Source organism: Dipodomys spectabilis, unplaced genomic scaffold, assembly GCF_019054845.1.
Source record: "Dipodomys spectabilis isolate Male_0828 unplaced genomic scaffold, ASM1905484v1 ptg000457l, whole genome shotgun sequence".
Classification (NCBI taxonomy): domain Eukaryota; kingdom Metazoa; phylum Chordata; class Mammalia; order Rodentia; family Heteromyidae; genus Dipodomys; species Dipodomys spectabilis.
In genome coordinates this window covers 1,517,727-1,532,118 of record NW_024871134.1, presented here as the reverse complement: position 1 = coordinate 1,532,118, position 14,392 = coordinate 1,517,727, and the positions used below count along the sequence as shown (strand labels likewise).

Genomic DNA, 14,392 nt, shown 5'->3' with positions numbered 1-14,392 from the left:
GTCAACAGGGCAGTGTGGACTCTGGGCTCCAGCCGCCTGGCTCTCTCCACCGTCTACACCGCCTGCTGCCTGCATAGGGTTTTATCACACACAGCAGCAGCATGCAATCACAGAGCAGCCATGGTCATAGCTCAGTCGCCAGCGGCTCCCTCTTTCTTCACGATAGCACTGGAGTGTGATGTAGAGACCCTCGCTCAGGTGAAAACACAGCCGTAGTGATTGCATCCCCGGCAAGTCACAGGACTCTGGCTCCTTTTCCTAACTAGAAAATAGTCATGAGATGGACTCCTCAGTCCTGTGATCAAAAGCCAGCCCCATCTCCCCACCAGGGCTGCCACCAGCCCCAGGCCTGGCCCATGCTGGGTGCTTCTCCTTGGCTATGGAATAGATTGATGATAGATAGGTAGATTGATAGATGTAGATGATATTGATCGATGAGAGATGTAGATAGATACATATATAGATTGGATAGAGATGATAGGTACAAACAGATGGTAGAGATGGAAATAGATGAGAGTAGAGATCAGTCAATGGATTGATCATGGGTACAGAGACAGAGGTAGTTACTTCTGCTATGTATTTATAATGGATGGGTCTGTGCATGCTGTTGCATCACACCTACATCCCATCATTCCACAGCGTTTAACTGACTTAGCCCCATCTTACTGATGAGTGTGGTTTATGAAAAGCTAAAGAACACAAGTGGACAGACCACAGCCTGTGCTGGACTCTTAGTCGAGTCTCAGCACGATGGGCCGCGGATGCCCGCAGCCTTGGCCTCCGGAGGCACCTGCACTCTCCGTGCTTGCTCTCCTCTTCACAGGAAGCCATCAAATTTTAGCCAGCAGATGAATGAGAATTACCCCCACTGAGATTAGGCCTAAACACATTAACTACCCATTTCAGAATATTGAAAGGCAACATTGAAATAAACAGAAGAAATTCATATGTAAAAAGAAAGAAGGAGAAAAATGTGTTTACCAATCTGAAAGCCTTCCACACCAAACACAGCCGGCTGTGTGTGCGACTGCACTCCCCTCTCACACATACGCACATGGAATCATTAACAGCACAAGTATCTGTGTCTCCAATTCCTGACAACAAAAATAGCCTCCTCATGACACCCCGCCTCTGCGGCAGCCTGCCTTTTCTGGAAGGGATGTATAAATATTTACCTTTTGGAAAGTTAGGACAGCATTGCTGTCCCTGCTCAATTATTGTCTTAAATATCTGAGGGCAGAAAACAAAAGGAGTTCCTTGTTCAGTTTTGATCAATACTGAATATATGAATGAGTTCATTATCCTAATTCAGGCACATAATTTGTGATGGCACATTGCTGATGGAAAAATTTCATAATTAGGCAGAGTAAGATGTTTCTGAAGAATCTAGAAATTGTTTTCTCGGGGAGGGGAGGGGCTGTGGCTACAAAGGATGGAGTTGGCGGAGAGTGGCAGAAATTAGGAAGTCAAAGGGAAGCCAAAGGAACGGGCCGAGTCTCCCTTCCCAGGCAGGAAACCATTTAAGGCTTGGTAGTGAGATCCAGAGAGTAAACCCCGCCCAGGGCCCTGCGCCCCTCCCAGGGCCTGGGACATGCCCCACGCCTATAAGAGCAGACACACTGGTGGCCTTTCTGTCCTTCCGTCCTGTGTCCTTTTACTTTTTTTTAATTTTTGGAGACAATGTACAGACATGGACGGCTTTGAGCTAACCCTCCACCCTGGCCTTGGCAAGAGAGTGGACAGCCCGCCCACCCCAGGCCCTGGGAGGTGTGAGGCCACCAAGCAGGCTTTGGGGGACCCTGTTCTCACACTCATCTCCCCTCATTTCAACTCACGCATCCCAAAATCAGGCTAGCATTTTTAGAATTACCACACTCAGTCTGTTTCTCCTCCATGCTTACTTGAGCTCAAAGCACAGCCTCATAAACTCAGAAACATGCAGATTCTGATCAAGTCCTCCCACCAGATTCCCTCCTCCAGCCAGGGCCATTCAGGTGCCTCATGCACTAGCTCCCGCACAGCTGCTCCTGTATTCAGCCTTGCACTATGCACTCAGGGCTGAGAAAGTCACACACGGTCCCAGGCTTGCAGGCTGCCCCTGCTCACACCCACCTCACAGGGAGAAGGGGGGACTGGGGGTACCACCGACCGACTGGCCGCCAGCTCCATCCCTGCCACCACAGGGCCATGCCCACTGTGGGCCAGCAGCTCTTCACCACAGAACTCTAAGGGGCAACCTCAGAGCCCAGGAACCATGCTTCTCCTGGGGATCCTGCCTGTGACCAGGGAATGAACAAGAAAGCCAGCCTGTTGCCCATAGTAGCATATGTCTAATCCTAGCAATATGGGAGGGAGAAATAGGAGGATCACAGTCCCTGGCTGCTCCCAGCAGGAGTGGAAAGTAAACTGTCTGAAAAGTAAACAGTGGGAGTTAGAGCACAAGGGGCGGAGCGCTTGTCTCCTAAGCAAAAGGCCCAGGGTCTGAGTCCCAGTACCACAAATAAAAACAAAGTTATCCAATGGATTGGTTTATTATCCATATAATAGAACTTCTCAAAAGTTCAGCAGAAGCCAGGCACACATGGCTCGTGTTGTAACTCCAGCTACCCAGGAAGCTGAGATCTGAGAATGACAGAGACAACCAGGGCAGAAAAGTTTCTGTGACATGTATTTCTAATCAATCAGCAAAATTCTAGAAGAGGAGCTGTGGCTCAAGTGACAGCACCAGCCTTGAGCACAAAAGATCAGGGACAGCACCCAGGCCCTGAGTTCAAGCCCTAGGACAGGCACAAAACAGCAAAAGTCTTGCACATTGCCTCTTAGCACTGTTTGCACGTTTGAACTCTCAGGACGTGTTAGGAAAGTGGCCACTCATTTGTTCAGTGAAAGGACAAGGCTGGCCAAGCTGTGCCTGCAGCGGCCCCAATTCCCTTCCTCAGCTCTCTCCCCTCCTCAGATCCCTCCCCTCCATCCTGGCTGCCACCTCTTCATGCAGACACCCTGTGAACCACTCCCATCCTCTCCCCACAGGAGGCCCCAGTGCCCAGCAAGAGCCCGTGGGACACATTCCAGGCCCCCAGCGAGTACCAGCACTACACCACCATCAATGTCTTGGACACAGAGACCAAGGACGCCCTGGAGCTGAGGCCGGCTGAGTGGGAGAAGTGTCTGAGCTTGCCTCTGGACGTGCAGGAAGGGGACTTCCAGACTGAGGTGTGACCGGGCAGTTGGGCCGAGGCGGACACGACGGTGCCATGCTCGGTGACCACCCAGGCCCAGCGTGGGTCCCTGGGATGTCCCGTGCTATGTCCGCGGCTGGCCCTGTGCCCGCCTGCACCATTGGGGGAGAGGCCCCGGTGTACAGTCCGACCCAGTGTTGTGCGTGCGTGGAATGGATTCGTAAGGTGATGGATCTCTATAGATAAACCTCACGCAACGACTCGTGTTGTAACCGCTTCATGTGGTCTAGTTTTCCAGAAAACTTCACCATGAAGCACAATGTATATATTTATGCAGTTTTTAAAGTTTATAACAGTCTGTTTGGCCATTACTACACTTTTTACTTTATAATATAAAAAAGCAAAGTTTTTGTCATTAAATGAATGTTTGTTGAGCTACATTCTTCATTGCTTTAAATGCAATAAAGTAATAATCTCACTTTTATATGAATAATATATTTCACATCTTTATTATCGCAGTTTTCTCTAGAGAGCTCCAAGTGCTTCTCTCTACTGCACTGTGTATAAAATATTTAAAATGTTGTATGGTGTAAATAAACTTTTGTCTACATATCAGTTTTTTTAGTGCTTTTTATTCTGGATGTGTTCAGGAACTTACATATTTATAAGGTAGGTTTCTTTCTTCCAACACAGAAATGGAACATGCATTTGTGGTTTTAATAAGAGTTACTCATCTTTTAAGGTGAGGCCTTGCACATGTAATCATGGATTTTTGTGATGCATCTGTGTTCTCTCCCCAAGCACCCTTGGTTATGGGGCTGTCAGAACCCACTTGCTTGAATATTATGGGGTGATCTACTTCATGGCAATAAGAAAACATACAGGAGATAGTAAATCACCATGCAGAAATTGATGCGGGAAATGCATTACGTAATTAAGCTTGCCATTTGTTTCAGGGAAGGAATTGTTCCCACCACAGTGGGAAAAAACAATTTGCTCAGGACTGAAAACTTGCCTGTCTACATCGTAGCAGTCAGACTGGAGCCAGGGCCAGGCAGAGCCGGGTGTGCCTAGTGTCCCACCTGTAATCCTAGCTACTCAGGAGTCTGATGGCTGATGTTCTGAGTTCAAGCCCAGGAAGCAAAGTCCATGAGACTCTAATCTCCAACTAAGCAACAAAAAGCTGAAAGTGCAGTTGTGGCTCAAGTGGTGGAGCAAAGCCTTAAGCAAAATCTATGCACAATGTCCACCTTCTGAGTTCAAGACCCAGTAGTGGCGCACACACACACACACACACACACAGAGTGTTGTTCTCTGTTGTGGGTAGTGGTGGCCATGGGGCTTGAACTCAGGGCCTGAGCACTGTCTCCGCACTTTTTCACTCAAGGCTAGCACTCTACCACTTTGAGCCACAGCACCACGTTTTCCAGTGGTTACTTAGAGATAAGTCTCATGGACAGATGTTCCTGCCTGGGCTGGCTTTGAACCATGTTCCTCAGATCTCATCCTCCCAGATAGGATTACAGGCGTGAGACCCCAGCTCCTGGCCACAGAGTGATTTTTTAACTTGTGAAAATACCGTACAGAGGGGTTACAATTACATGAGCAAGGTAATGAGTACATTTCTTATCAAGCATTGTTGCCTCCTCCTTTGTTTCCCCTTACCATCCTTTCCCATTTCCACCCCCTCCATTTCCCCCTCCCACCCATGCCAAAGTTGTAAAGTTCATTTTTTGACATAACGTCTTGTACATCTCATTGTTGCAATGGATCCACCTGTATCCCTATTTAAACAATTCCACAGAGTGATTTTTAACAAAAGAGCCACAAAGGTGAAAGCGGAGGTCAGCCTGCCTTCCTCCTGTCCCTCAGTGAAAGCAGAGGCCAGCTCCCTTCCTCCTGCCCCTCGGTTTGCCAGCTCAGGATTTGCGTCAGCTTCTCAGACCAAAGTCTGCTCGGAGTTCCCTAGGTTCATAAAGCATTTTATTTAAAGATGGATAAAAAATACGGGAAATTATGTTGTGCTCTATTCTGAAGTAGACTCCAGGTGGTATATAAAGGTATATTTGCATACTGTATTAGTCTGTAGTACTTAATGCATTCATGTGTGTTTATCCCACTGTAGCTAGACGAGCTTTGGGGGCCAGTCAGTCAACAGCGGTCACTGGTGTCCAGGGCTCAGCACCAACTTGGCAGATCTGTGAGATAGAGGAGGGTTTGCCAGGAGGCCCGGGACCGTAGCTCTGTGTGGCTTCAGACTGAAGGGGACGTGGGACAGGAGGAGGGATGAGGGGGATGTGGGAATGGGGGCATGCATGGACGGGGTGGGAGGGATGCGGGGATGGGGGATGGGGATGGGGGGGCGTGGGGCTGCTCTCCCCACCTGCAGCCTCTGTCAGGCCTGGGGAGCTGGCTGCCAGAGGCCTTGGTCACCTCTCATCGATTCTCTTCCTCTGAGGAAGAGCATGCTGTACTGGGCCCTTGCGGCCGGGAGTGGGGCACCCTTGCAAGAGTCTGTCCCGGCTCAGGGTCCCCCTGAAAGCGCTGCCTCTGCACTGAATGGAGGAACATTTATCCGAGGAAAGTTTCCATTGGTAAATGTGCATGAGCCAGACTTTGGGGGCCTACCCCGGAATCTTGATGACGCAGGAACCTGAGGATCATGGTTCAAAGCTAGTTCAGGCAGAAAACTCTGAGAAACTTATCTCCAATTAGCTGGCAAAAAGCTGGAAGTGGAGCTGTGGCTCAAATGGTAGAGCACCAGCTTGAAGTGAATAAAGTTTAGAAACAGCATCCAGGCCCTAAGTTCAAGCCCCAGTACACACACAATAGCAATAACAACAACAGCAATAACAATATAACCTCACTATAAACAGACTTCTCAGGAGCTTGGGTAGAAACGTTCAGCTGACTGTCAACCTGCCTTGATCTCTGGGACCTCTCAGAGCTGAGGCTGCTCTGATTTCGCTGGACAACATTCTGGAAGCTTCTGCACTGGAGGCCGGGCCTGGTCCACAGACTCAGGGCTTCACTTCCCATAGCATGTGGTGTAATTAGCCCTGGTGTCCATTCATTAACTCCAGCATGAGACACTATTCAGACTTACGTCATGTGACACTAAAAATGAAGACAATCTATGATACTATTTCAGTTTCAAGAAATTATTGCGCTTTCTTCAACTGTACATTCCCAATATGGTGACAGGTATTCACAAGCACTGCCTAGCTGCACAGGATAAAACTCTGTTCCTATGTTCTATGGTCAAGCCATGGGCACCCCACAAATAGTTGATATATTCAGGGTGAAGGAAGTTACTCAATTTCCCTTGCTCACAGCCATTGCAGCCACAAATACCAGCACCAGGCATGCAGAACGGCTCCCTCCCTCCCCGCTCCTGCCCCTCCCCAGGCCTTTTGAAGTCTCCACACTCTGGTCCTATTAAAAGGTTTTCTAACAAATTGGTAGAGAGCCTCTGAGCCAGTGGCTCATTCCTGTAATCTTAGCTACTGGGGAGACTCCATGTAACCAGAGGGTTGCTGCTAGAAGCCCAGCCCAAGGCAGAAAATTCTGGAAGACTCTATTTCCAGTCATTTAAAAAATGACAGTTTCCCACTGTGCTTGATAACCAGTGTTTTTCTCTTTCTCAACACAGAGGCAAATCTATGAGGAAGAGGAAAAGCGAGGGAGACTGAGGGGAAGAGGGAGACTGAGAGATAGGAGATGAATAGAAGAGAGACTAAGAGCAGAGAGCAATTCTTGATTCAGAGAGCACAGCAATGGATGAAAGCAGTCTGGGGATAAGGGATGTGTTCTTCCTGCTGGCCCAACCCAACCTGCATGGGGCATCCAGACTCTGGTACAACAATGAGGGCAAAGGAAAGCCAAGAGTATTGTCTCGGTGGACTCAGAGGGAGGAAAAGCAGACAGGTGATGGGGATACAGTGGGATAATGGCCAGGACTTCCAACCACAACAGCTTCCCAGGCGTCCCAGTTGTGCCGCCTGTCCCTGTGGGCACAGGATGCACCATCCCGCACATAAAAATCAATGCACTCATGTGAACACGGAGCCAGACACTGGAGGGGAGGGGCGGGGCTGGGAGAGATGGGAGAAGGGCCGGAGGGGTGGCACTGATCAAGATGTACTTCACTACAATCACATGCCAAATTGAGATGATGGTACATCTACTTAAGAGATTATAATAATAATACTTATGTTATTTTCCTAACAGTTTTTCTCTGTTTCTAAGGAAAGTTGGCTCTTCAGCTCATGATAGATAATCACTGCAGAAACATAGCTATGGCTCTACAGTATCATAGAAATACTTTGAGAAACTAATGGTACCATGGGAATATTGTAAGACTTCAGTTATGTTTCGAATCAATTTTATATTTTGCCAAAGTAGCAATGAAGATGAAGAATGAGCCTCTTGCTCAGTTCTTGATTCCTTTTCAAAGCATGTCTGAAGGAAAAACTGTCTGATTACTTATTCATAGGAGAACTTGTTGGCCAAGAAAATACACGGCAGAGGAGTAAAAGAACAATAACAAAACAGAGAGGCCTTGGCTCACCCCACCTTGATTTTCTAGTAGTGTTGAAAATGGGGCAGCAAAAATAGAAACCATAGTTTTACTCTGTACCAAATCCATCCTGTCTTAGGGCCTAGCCTAGTAGTCTGTGACTCTTAGTCTGTGACCTCTAAGATGTGCACATACCATTATTGGTTAGGTAACAATGGAGAAAGGAATGTCAATAAAGAAGATGTGACCAAACACCAGTGACTGGGGCCTGTAATCCTAGCTATTCAACAGGCTAAGACCTGAAGATCATAGCTCAAAGCCAGCCTGGGAAGGAACATCTATGGGACTCTTATATCCAGTTAACCAGCACAAAGTTGGAAGTGGAGGTGTGACTTGAGGAGTAGAGCAGCAGCTGTGAGTGAAAAAGTCAAAAGAGAAAATGAGGCTCTGACTTCAAGCTCCTATGCCAGCATGCACGTGCGCATGCGCGCGCGCGCGCGCGCGCGCGCACGCACGCACGCACGCACACACACACACACACACACACACACACACACTAAAAATCTGTTTTTCCTGATTACGGTAACATGAGCAAGTAGGAACTCCGATGTTGCACAGTGCTCATCAGCCAGCAGGGACAGTTCCTGCTGTGCTCAGGGGCATCAAGGGCACAGGCCGGGGGTCAGTGAGGACTGTGTGAAAAGGAAGAAGGAAACCTTGGAGCTGTCACTGGGAACAGGCTGCTAAGGTGCAGTACAGGATCTCTGCTAAGGTGCAGTGCAGTCATTCCCTTCCCCCCTGCTGTCTCCCCCCCCCCCCCCCCAGCCCCCGGCCTGGTCCACAGGAAGCCCTGTTTTGTTTTTTTCCAGGTGTGGTAATGCACAGCTATAGTCACAGCACTATGAAAGCAAAGACAGAAAGCAATGGGAGTTTGAAATCAGCCTAGGCTACAGAGTAAGAACCTGTCTCCAAAATAAAAAAATACATTGAAAAGGAATTTAAAAATAAATTCATGGAGAAATGATATAGTAATAGAAGAAGAAGGAGGAGGAGGAGGAGGAGGAGGAGGAGGAACTGCTGCTACAGGTGTCAGTAGCTCAAGCCTGTAATTCTGTCTACTCAGGAGGCAGACAAATCAAATAAATTCTTTTTTTTTCATTTTTAATTTTTATTGTAAAGGTGATGTACAGAAGGGTGACAGGTAATGATTCCATTTCTTTTTGAACAGTGTGACCTCTTCCCTCAATTTCTCCCAGTTTTTTTCTCTCCTCTCTTCCAAGTAAAGCCCAGCACCAGATGGATTCATAGCCAAATTCTATCAGGTCTTCAAAGGAGAATCACTCTAGTACTTCTCAAATTCTTCAATGAAATGGGAAGGGAAAGATCACTACCAACTCAGTCTATGAAACCAGAATAACCTCATCCCAACACCAGACAGGGACTCATCAATAAAGAAAATTATGGATCCATCCCTTTGATGAACATCGATGCAAAACTTCTCAATAAAATTCTGGACACTGACTTCAACAACTAACCAAAAAATCACATACTATGATTAAACAGGATTCATTAATTAATTAACTAATTAATTTAATCCTGATTAAACAGGATTCATTCCAGGGATGCCAACCTGGTTCAATATATACAAGTCAATTAATATAATTCAACACATCAACAGGAGCAAGGATAAGAACCACATGATTATCCCAGGAGATGCGGAAAAAGCATCTAACATACTTTTATCATAAAAGCTCTGGAAAGCTAGGAATCCATGGAACATTCCTCAAGATAATAAAGGCTGTGTACAACAAACATACAGCCAGCATTATACTTAATGAGGAAAAGTTATGATCATTTCCTCTAAAATCAGGAACAAGTCCACTTCTCTTCAGTTTAATATTAGAATGCTGAGCTAGAGCAGTAAGACAAGATAAAGGGGATCCCGACAGGGAAAGAAGTAAAACTCTCTCTTTGCAGATGACATGATCTTGTATTTAAAGAACCACATAGATTCTATAGATTCCTCTCCCAAGTTACATCAGTTGACCCCAAACCTTGGCAGAGTAGCAGGCCCTCAGAGGGAGGAGGAGAGTTCTCCAGTGTGTGGCTCCATGACCCATGTCTCCAGTTGGACATATTGGATATTGAATCAGTGGTTTTGGCAGAGACAGAGAAGGAGTGTCAAGCAATCAGCAGAGGGCACCCAAAGCAGGAAGCAGGCAGAAGTCACAATGAGAAAGAAATATTTTTTTCCATACATTTGAGTTCCAGGATAGCGCAATGGTCCTGGAATGCACAGAAGTAATTCCCAAAAGGTCACTTGGTATTCAAAGCCCCACATGCACAGGCACCGTGGGGGAGAGGGAAGAAGTTAGCAGCTCCTTGTGTGAAGTTGATTTAGCTGCATTGCACAGTATTGCACATTCTCCCTGCAATGCTGTGCTCATAACACTATTACCATCCTCACCTTACAGGGAAGGAAACTGAGGCAGTGTTTCATCTATGATCACATAGGGAAAATGACAGATCTAAGGCTGGAGACTTACCTCCAACTAACTACAACAAAGCTGGAAGTGGTGCTGTGGTTCAAGTGTTAGAGCACCAGCTGTGAGTAGAAAAAGCCAAGGAACAACACCCAGGCCCTGAGTTCAATCCCCAGTGTGCTCACATGCATGTGCACACAAACACAGGTAAGTAAATTAATAATAAATTAAAGTCAAGATAATATGATTATAAAGTTGCTTTGCTAAGGTCATAGGAAAACAATGTAGTTCATGTAGATCTCGCAGAAAACGTAAATGAAATAAGGTATCTGTGTGGTACTAAGCAACATATATTTTAGCAATGTTTATTATAAACCTAATATATATGTGGAATTTGTAAGGCAAAAAGATCTCTTCCCCTGTCCTATCCATGTATGCTAAATCCATGTATGGAGAAATGTTGTAATATTGTCTATGTAAACATGAATATATGCTGTAATTTGACACAAATGGAATTTTTATTATATTATCTGTTCCAATTTTACCTATTATCTCTCCACCACGTCATTATCTTTGAGCTCTGTATGTGTCTTGAATATGTTTCCTATAAATAAATAAAACATATACATCATCATAAACACAAAATACCCCCACATTCCCCACAAACCTTGTGACTTGGGTATAGAATGTCCCTCCAGGCCACTGTCTTGAGCTGGTGGCATTGTTGTGGAAGTTCTGGAAACTTAGGAAGTGAGGCCTGACTAGAGGAAAGAGGGTCCTGGGTGGGAAGGGGCTGTCCTTGGGCCTTTCTCCCTCTTCCCCTCTACTCCCTGTCCTCCCTGAAGTGGAGGAGCCTCTCAGCCTGAGCGCCAGCTGCCACGACCTTCTGCCCACACCACCAAGGGCCCAATGCTCTGAAATCATGACAAACCAAATCCATTCTCACAGGCTGTTTGCCACCGCACTGTAAATCAGACCAATGCTCGGCTACTGAAGATCAAGGTTACCAGGCTCTTGTATTTAATGTTGATCAGATGTCCTTCCCTATATTAGAAACACACTCTAAGATGATTTCCTATTAGTGGAATCTCTTTGTCAAAGGTACATACATTTTCAAATATATGCTATATTCACAAAGATAAGAATATTAACTTTCATATAGTAAAATATGAATTTAATCTTATTTGAAATGAGACAGGTTATAATTAATGCATGAGAATCTTAAAATGAATTCTCTCATTTTCCCTAAAAAGAAGTTACGACTCCTCACTTGCTGCACACGAGGTATGGAGGGAAAACTGAGTGGATTTTGGAGAAGTGCATTGTTTCACATGGTGTCTCGTGTTTACATAATTCAGACACTCCAGAAGATAAGTCATACTTGAGAAACAGGATAGAAAAAGAATATATCACAAACGCTAATTATTCCAGCCATATAAACTAAAATGTCATTGCCACATACTTCTAAATCAGACTGCTCTTCATGCAGGGCAATTTGAGCATAGCATGTGACTACATATGAAATACCGCACAAAAACATGGAAGCACCTGCTCCAATGTTCAGAAGTAATTTCATGGCTGTTACATCCCAAGATAAATGCTGTGGACATGCCTAGTCATGCATGCATTAGATATGACACTCAGCCACAATAAGTTGCCCCTCATCTAAAACTGAACATCAATTCCCAGGGGAGGTCTATTTTCCTCTTTTGTTCTTTGTAAAATATTAGTTTTAATTTGGGTTCAGTCTCTCAGTCAATACAGGAATTTCTGGATGAAAAGGTTCCAATTATATTTCTAAGTATATGCTTTACATTGAAGAAAGAAAGAGAGGGGAGGGGAGGAGGAAGAAAGAAGGAGGGAGAGGGAGGGAGTTAAGGAGGGAGAGAGGAAAGGAGGGAGGGCAGGAGACCCTCTAAATGGTGTTTAGGCGCACACCCTGCTTTGGGAGCCTGGCTGCTGGCAGAGCTGTGGTGCAGGCTGGCTGGGGCATCGACCATGACTCCCTTCAGTCCTGGTGGGCGCAGGCACTCACTGGAGCTTGCAGTATCTGTTGCTAGGCAACTTGCTCATCGGCTGGTTCTGACATTTCAGTTCGGCAGCAGTCCACGTCTGCTGTGTGATGGCGTTTAAGAACTACCTCCACTGCACAATAGCAACCTCAACACAGTTACTTCAAGTGTTTAGGGCTGGATGAATACTGGGAAAAATCAGCACAGCTGCAGCAGGGAGATAATATCAAATTAAACAGCCCACATATAAAAAGGGAAAGAATGATGACATATTTAACTTCCAGTCCTAACAGAGCACCCAGAAAAGCATCCTACCTGGCCATTTCCTTGATGATACCAAATTAAGTCTTGTTACTATTCTAGAAGTATCTAACAACCTGCATAATGAAGGTAAAACAGCAATGATACAATATATGGCCAAGTATATATATAGCCAAGTATCAGTCAAATGGATATTTTGCTGGATCTACAGTTCTGAAACCCAGAAACTGTGTGGACATTCCTAGTCACCAGATCATGTGGAAATATTCACCTCAGCATCGAAGGCTGAGTAACACTGCAAGTAATTTCAAGGAGTCCGTTTTTATCTTGCGTTTGTTTTAAGCAGATAACCATTCTGATAAGATCTCTGAAAGCACAACTTTGTTCACTTACCTACTCTGTGTTCTCCTTTTCTCCCTTATCGCCTTTGTTCTGGTACTGGGGCTTGAACTCAGGGCCCTGGGCACTCTCCACTTTGGGCTTTTTTGCTGCTTGATTAGAGATGAGTCTTGTGGATTTAACTGCCAGGATTGGTCTGGCTTCAAACCATGACCCTCCAATCTCAGCCTCCTGAGTAGCTTGGATTTCAGGCATGGGCCTACCATTATTATTTTTGTGGAAGTGATGAAATTGTCTTCAAATGTAAAAAATAAAATTTATTTTCTCAGTTCTGACAACATCTCCAGAGCGGACTGAGGGAAGTGGGGTGGAAAGCACTTGGGGTGCACCCGGCATGCATCATCCAGCACATAGGACAAAACCAATGGCATTATTTCTGATACGCTCTCTTCTCTCATGCCCCTCACCCGGTGCGTGGGACAGGGAGGTGGGGCTGGAAACGAAGCATATTCAGACCAATGCCACTGCTCCCTTGGGAAGCCAGGCCGGGGTCCACCTCGTGAATCCAAGGTGCAGTGCTCCTGCGTGTCCCTAGAGACACAGAAAAATGGGGACTGCAGTGGTTTGCACGAAGGCTTGGGGAAAGTCAGGAGGTGGAAGCCAGAGGCGCTGGCAGGGAAAGGCTGCAGCTGGCCGCGTCTGGTTCATCAGGCCTCAGCCTGAGCACCGACAGCATCCAGCCCAGAGCAAGGGGCTGGGATTCAGTTTGGGAGGAATAAAAGAATAAAGGCACCTGAAAAAAGAGAACAGACCCAACCTCACGGCAGAGAAAGGATGGGCAGACAGCAAATCTCTCCAGCCTAGCGCCAATTTCCTTCTGAGACTGCACTGGCGCCACGCCGGAGCTGCGGACTCATCTGCGGATCTGCTGCTGCCTGTGCACAGCCAGGCCACAGCGGGGGGCCGGGCCGAGTGGCCAAGGAGGACGGCTGCCCGAGCTCCTGCTCCTCCTCCCGCACGATGCCAGCAGGGACTGCTCCCCTGCGTTTAGCATCCCCAGTGCCGTGGCCTCAGGCACTGTGGTGTGCAAGGCAGCAGAAGGCAGACTGGAGGAGCAAGCACGGGAGTCTTAAAAATAGAACTCACCAACGCTATACCCAAGGTGTTAGCTGAGGAGTGGCAGCTACGGTGGCTTCCAACAGCCACATCCCCAAACAAAGGACATGGAGGTGTGGTCCCCGGCTTGCACCCCAGACAGCCCAGGGGGCCTCGCATCCCACCCCCCACCCCCAGGCTCTGTGGCTGTGCATAGGCCCACCTGTGAGATGAAAACTCACCTCCAGGATGTGCTGCGACCCGGGAAGTGTGAAGGTCACGGGGTCACACCGTGAAGGGCACTGGGGTCCCAGCCCTGGATGATAAGCCGGACTGCACTCTGCCAGGCTACTCCACCAAGCTTCATGGAAGGAAACCTCTCAGACTTTAAACAGAAGGCAAGCTGTTTCTCTTCATAAGAAAAGGATCTCACTTCCCGTTTCATATCGTGTCGCCCCAGTGGCCTTGTTCGCACTGGCCATCAGTGAACGGCTCTGAAACAGG

The 14,392-nt window shown here is 46.9% G+C and overlaps 1 protein-coding gene across 1 annotated transcript in view; it reads left to right on the top strand.

Annotated features, from left to right (window-relative positions):
* The window catches only part of Adgrb3 (adhesion G protein-coupled receptor B3), a 541,106-nt gene extending 537,317 nt beyond the window's left edge, over positions 1-3,789 (top strand). Inside the window, exon 31 of the mRNA XM_042668573.1 lies at positions 3,031-3,789. Within this exon, the coding sequence (XP_042524507.1) occupies positions 3,031-3,219 (189 nt within the window). The 3' untranslated portion in view covers positions 3,220-3,789. The remainder of the gene's footprint in view (positions 1-3,030) is intronic.
* The last annotated feature ends 10,603 nt before the right edge of the window (positions 3,790-14,392 follow it).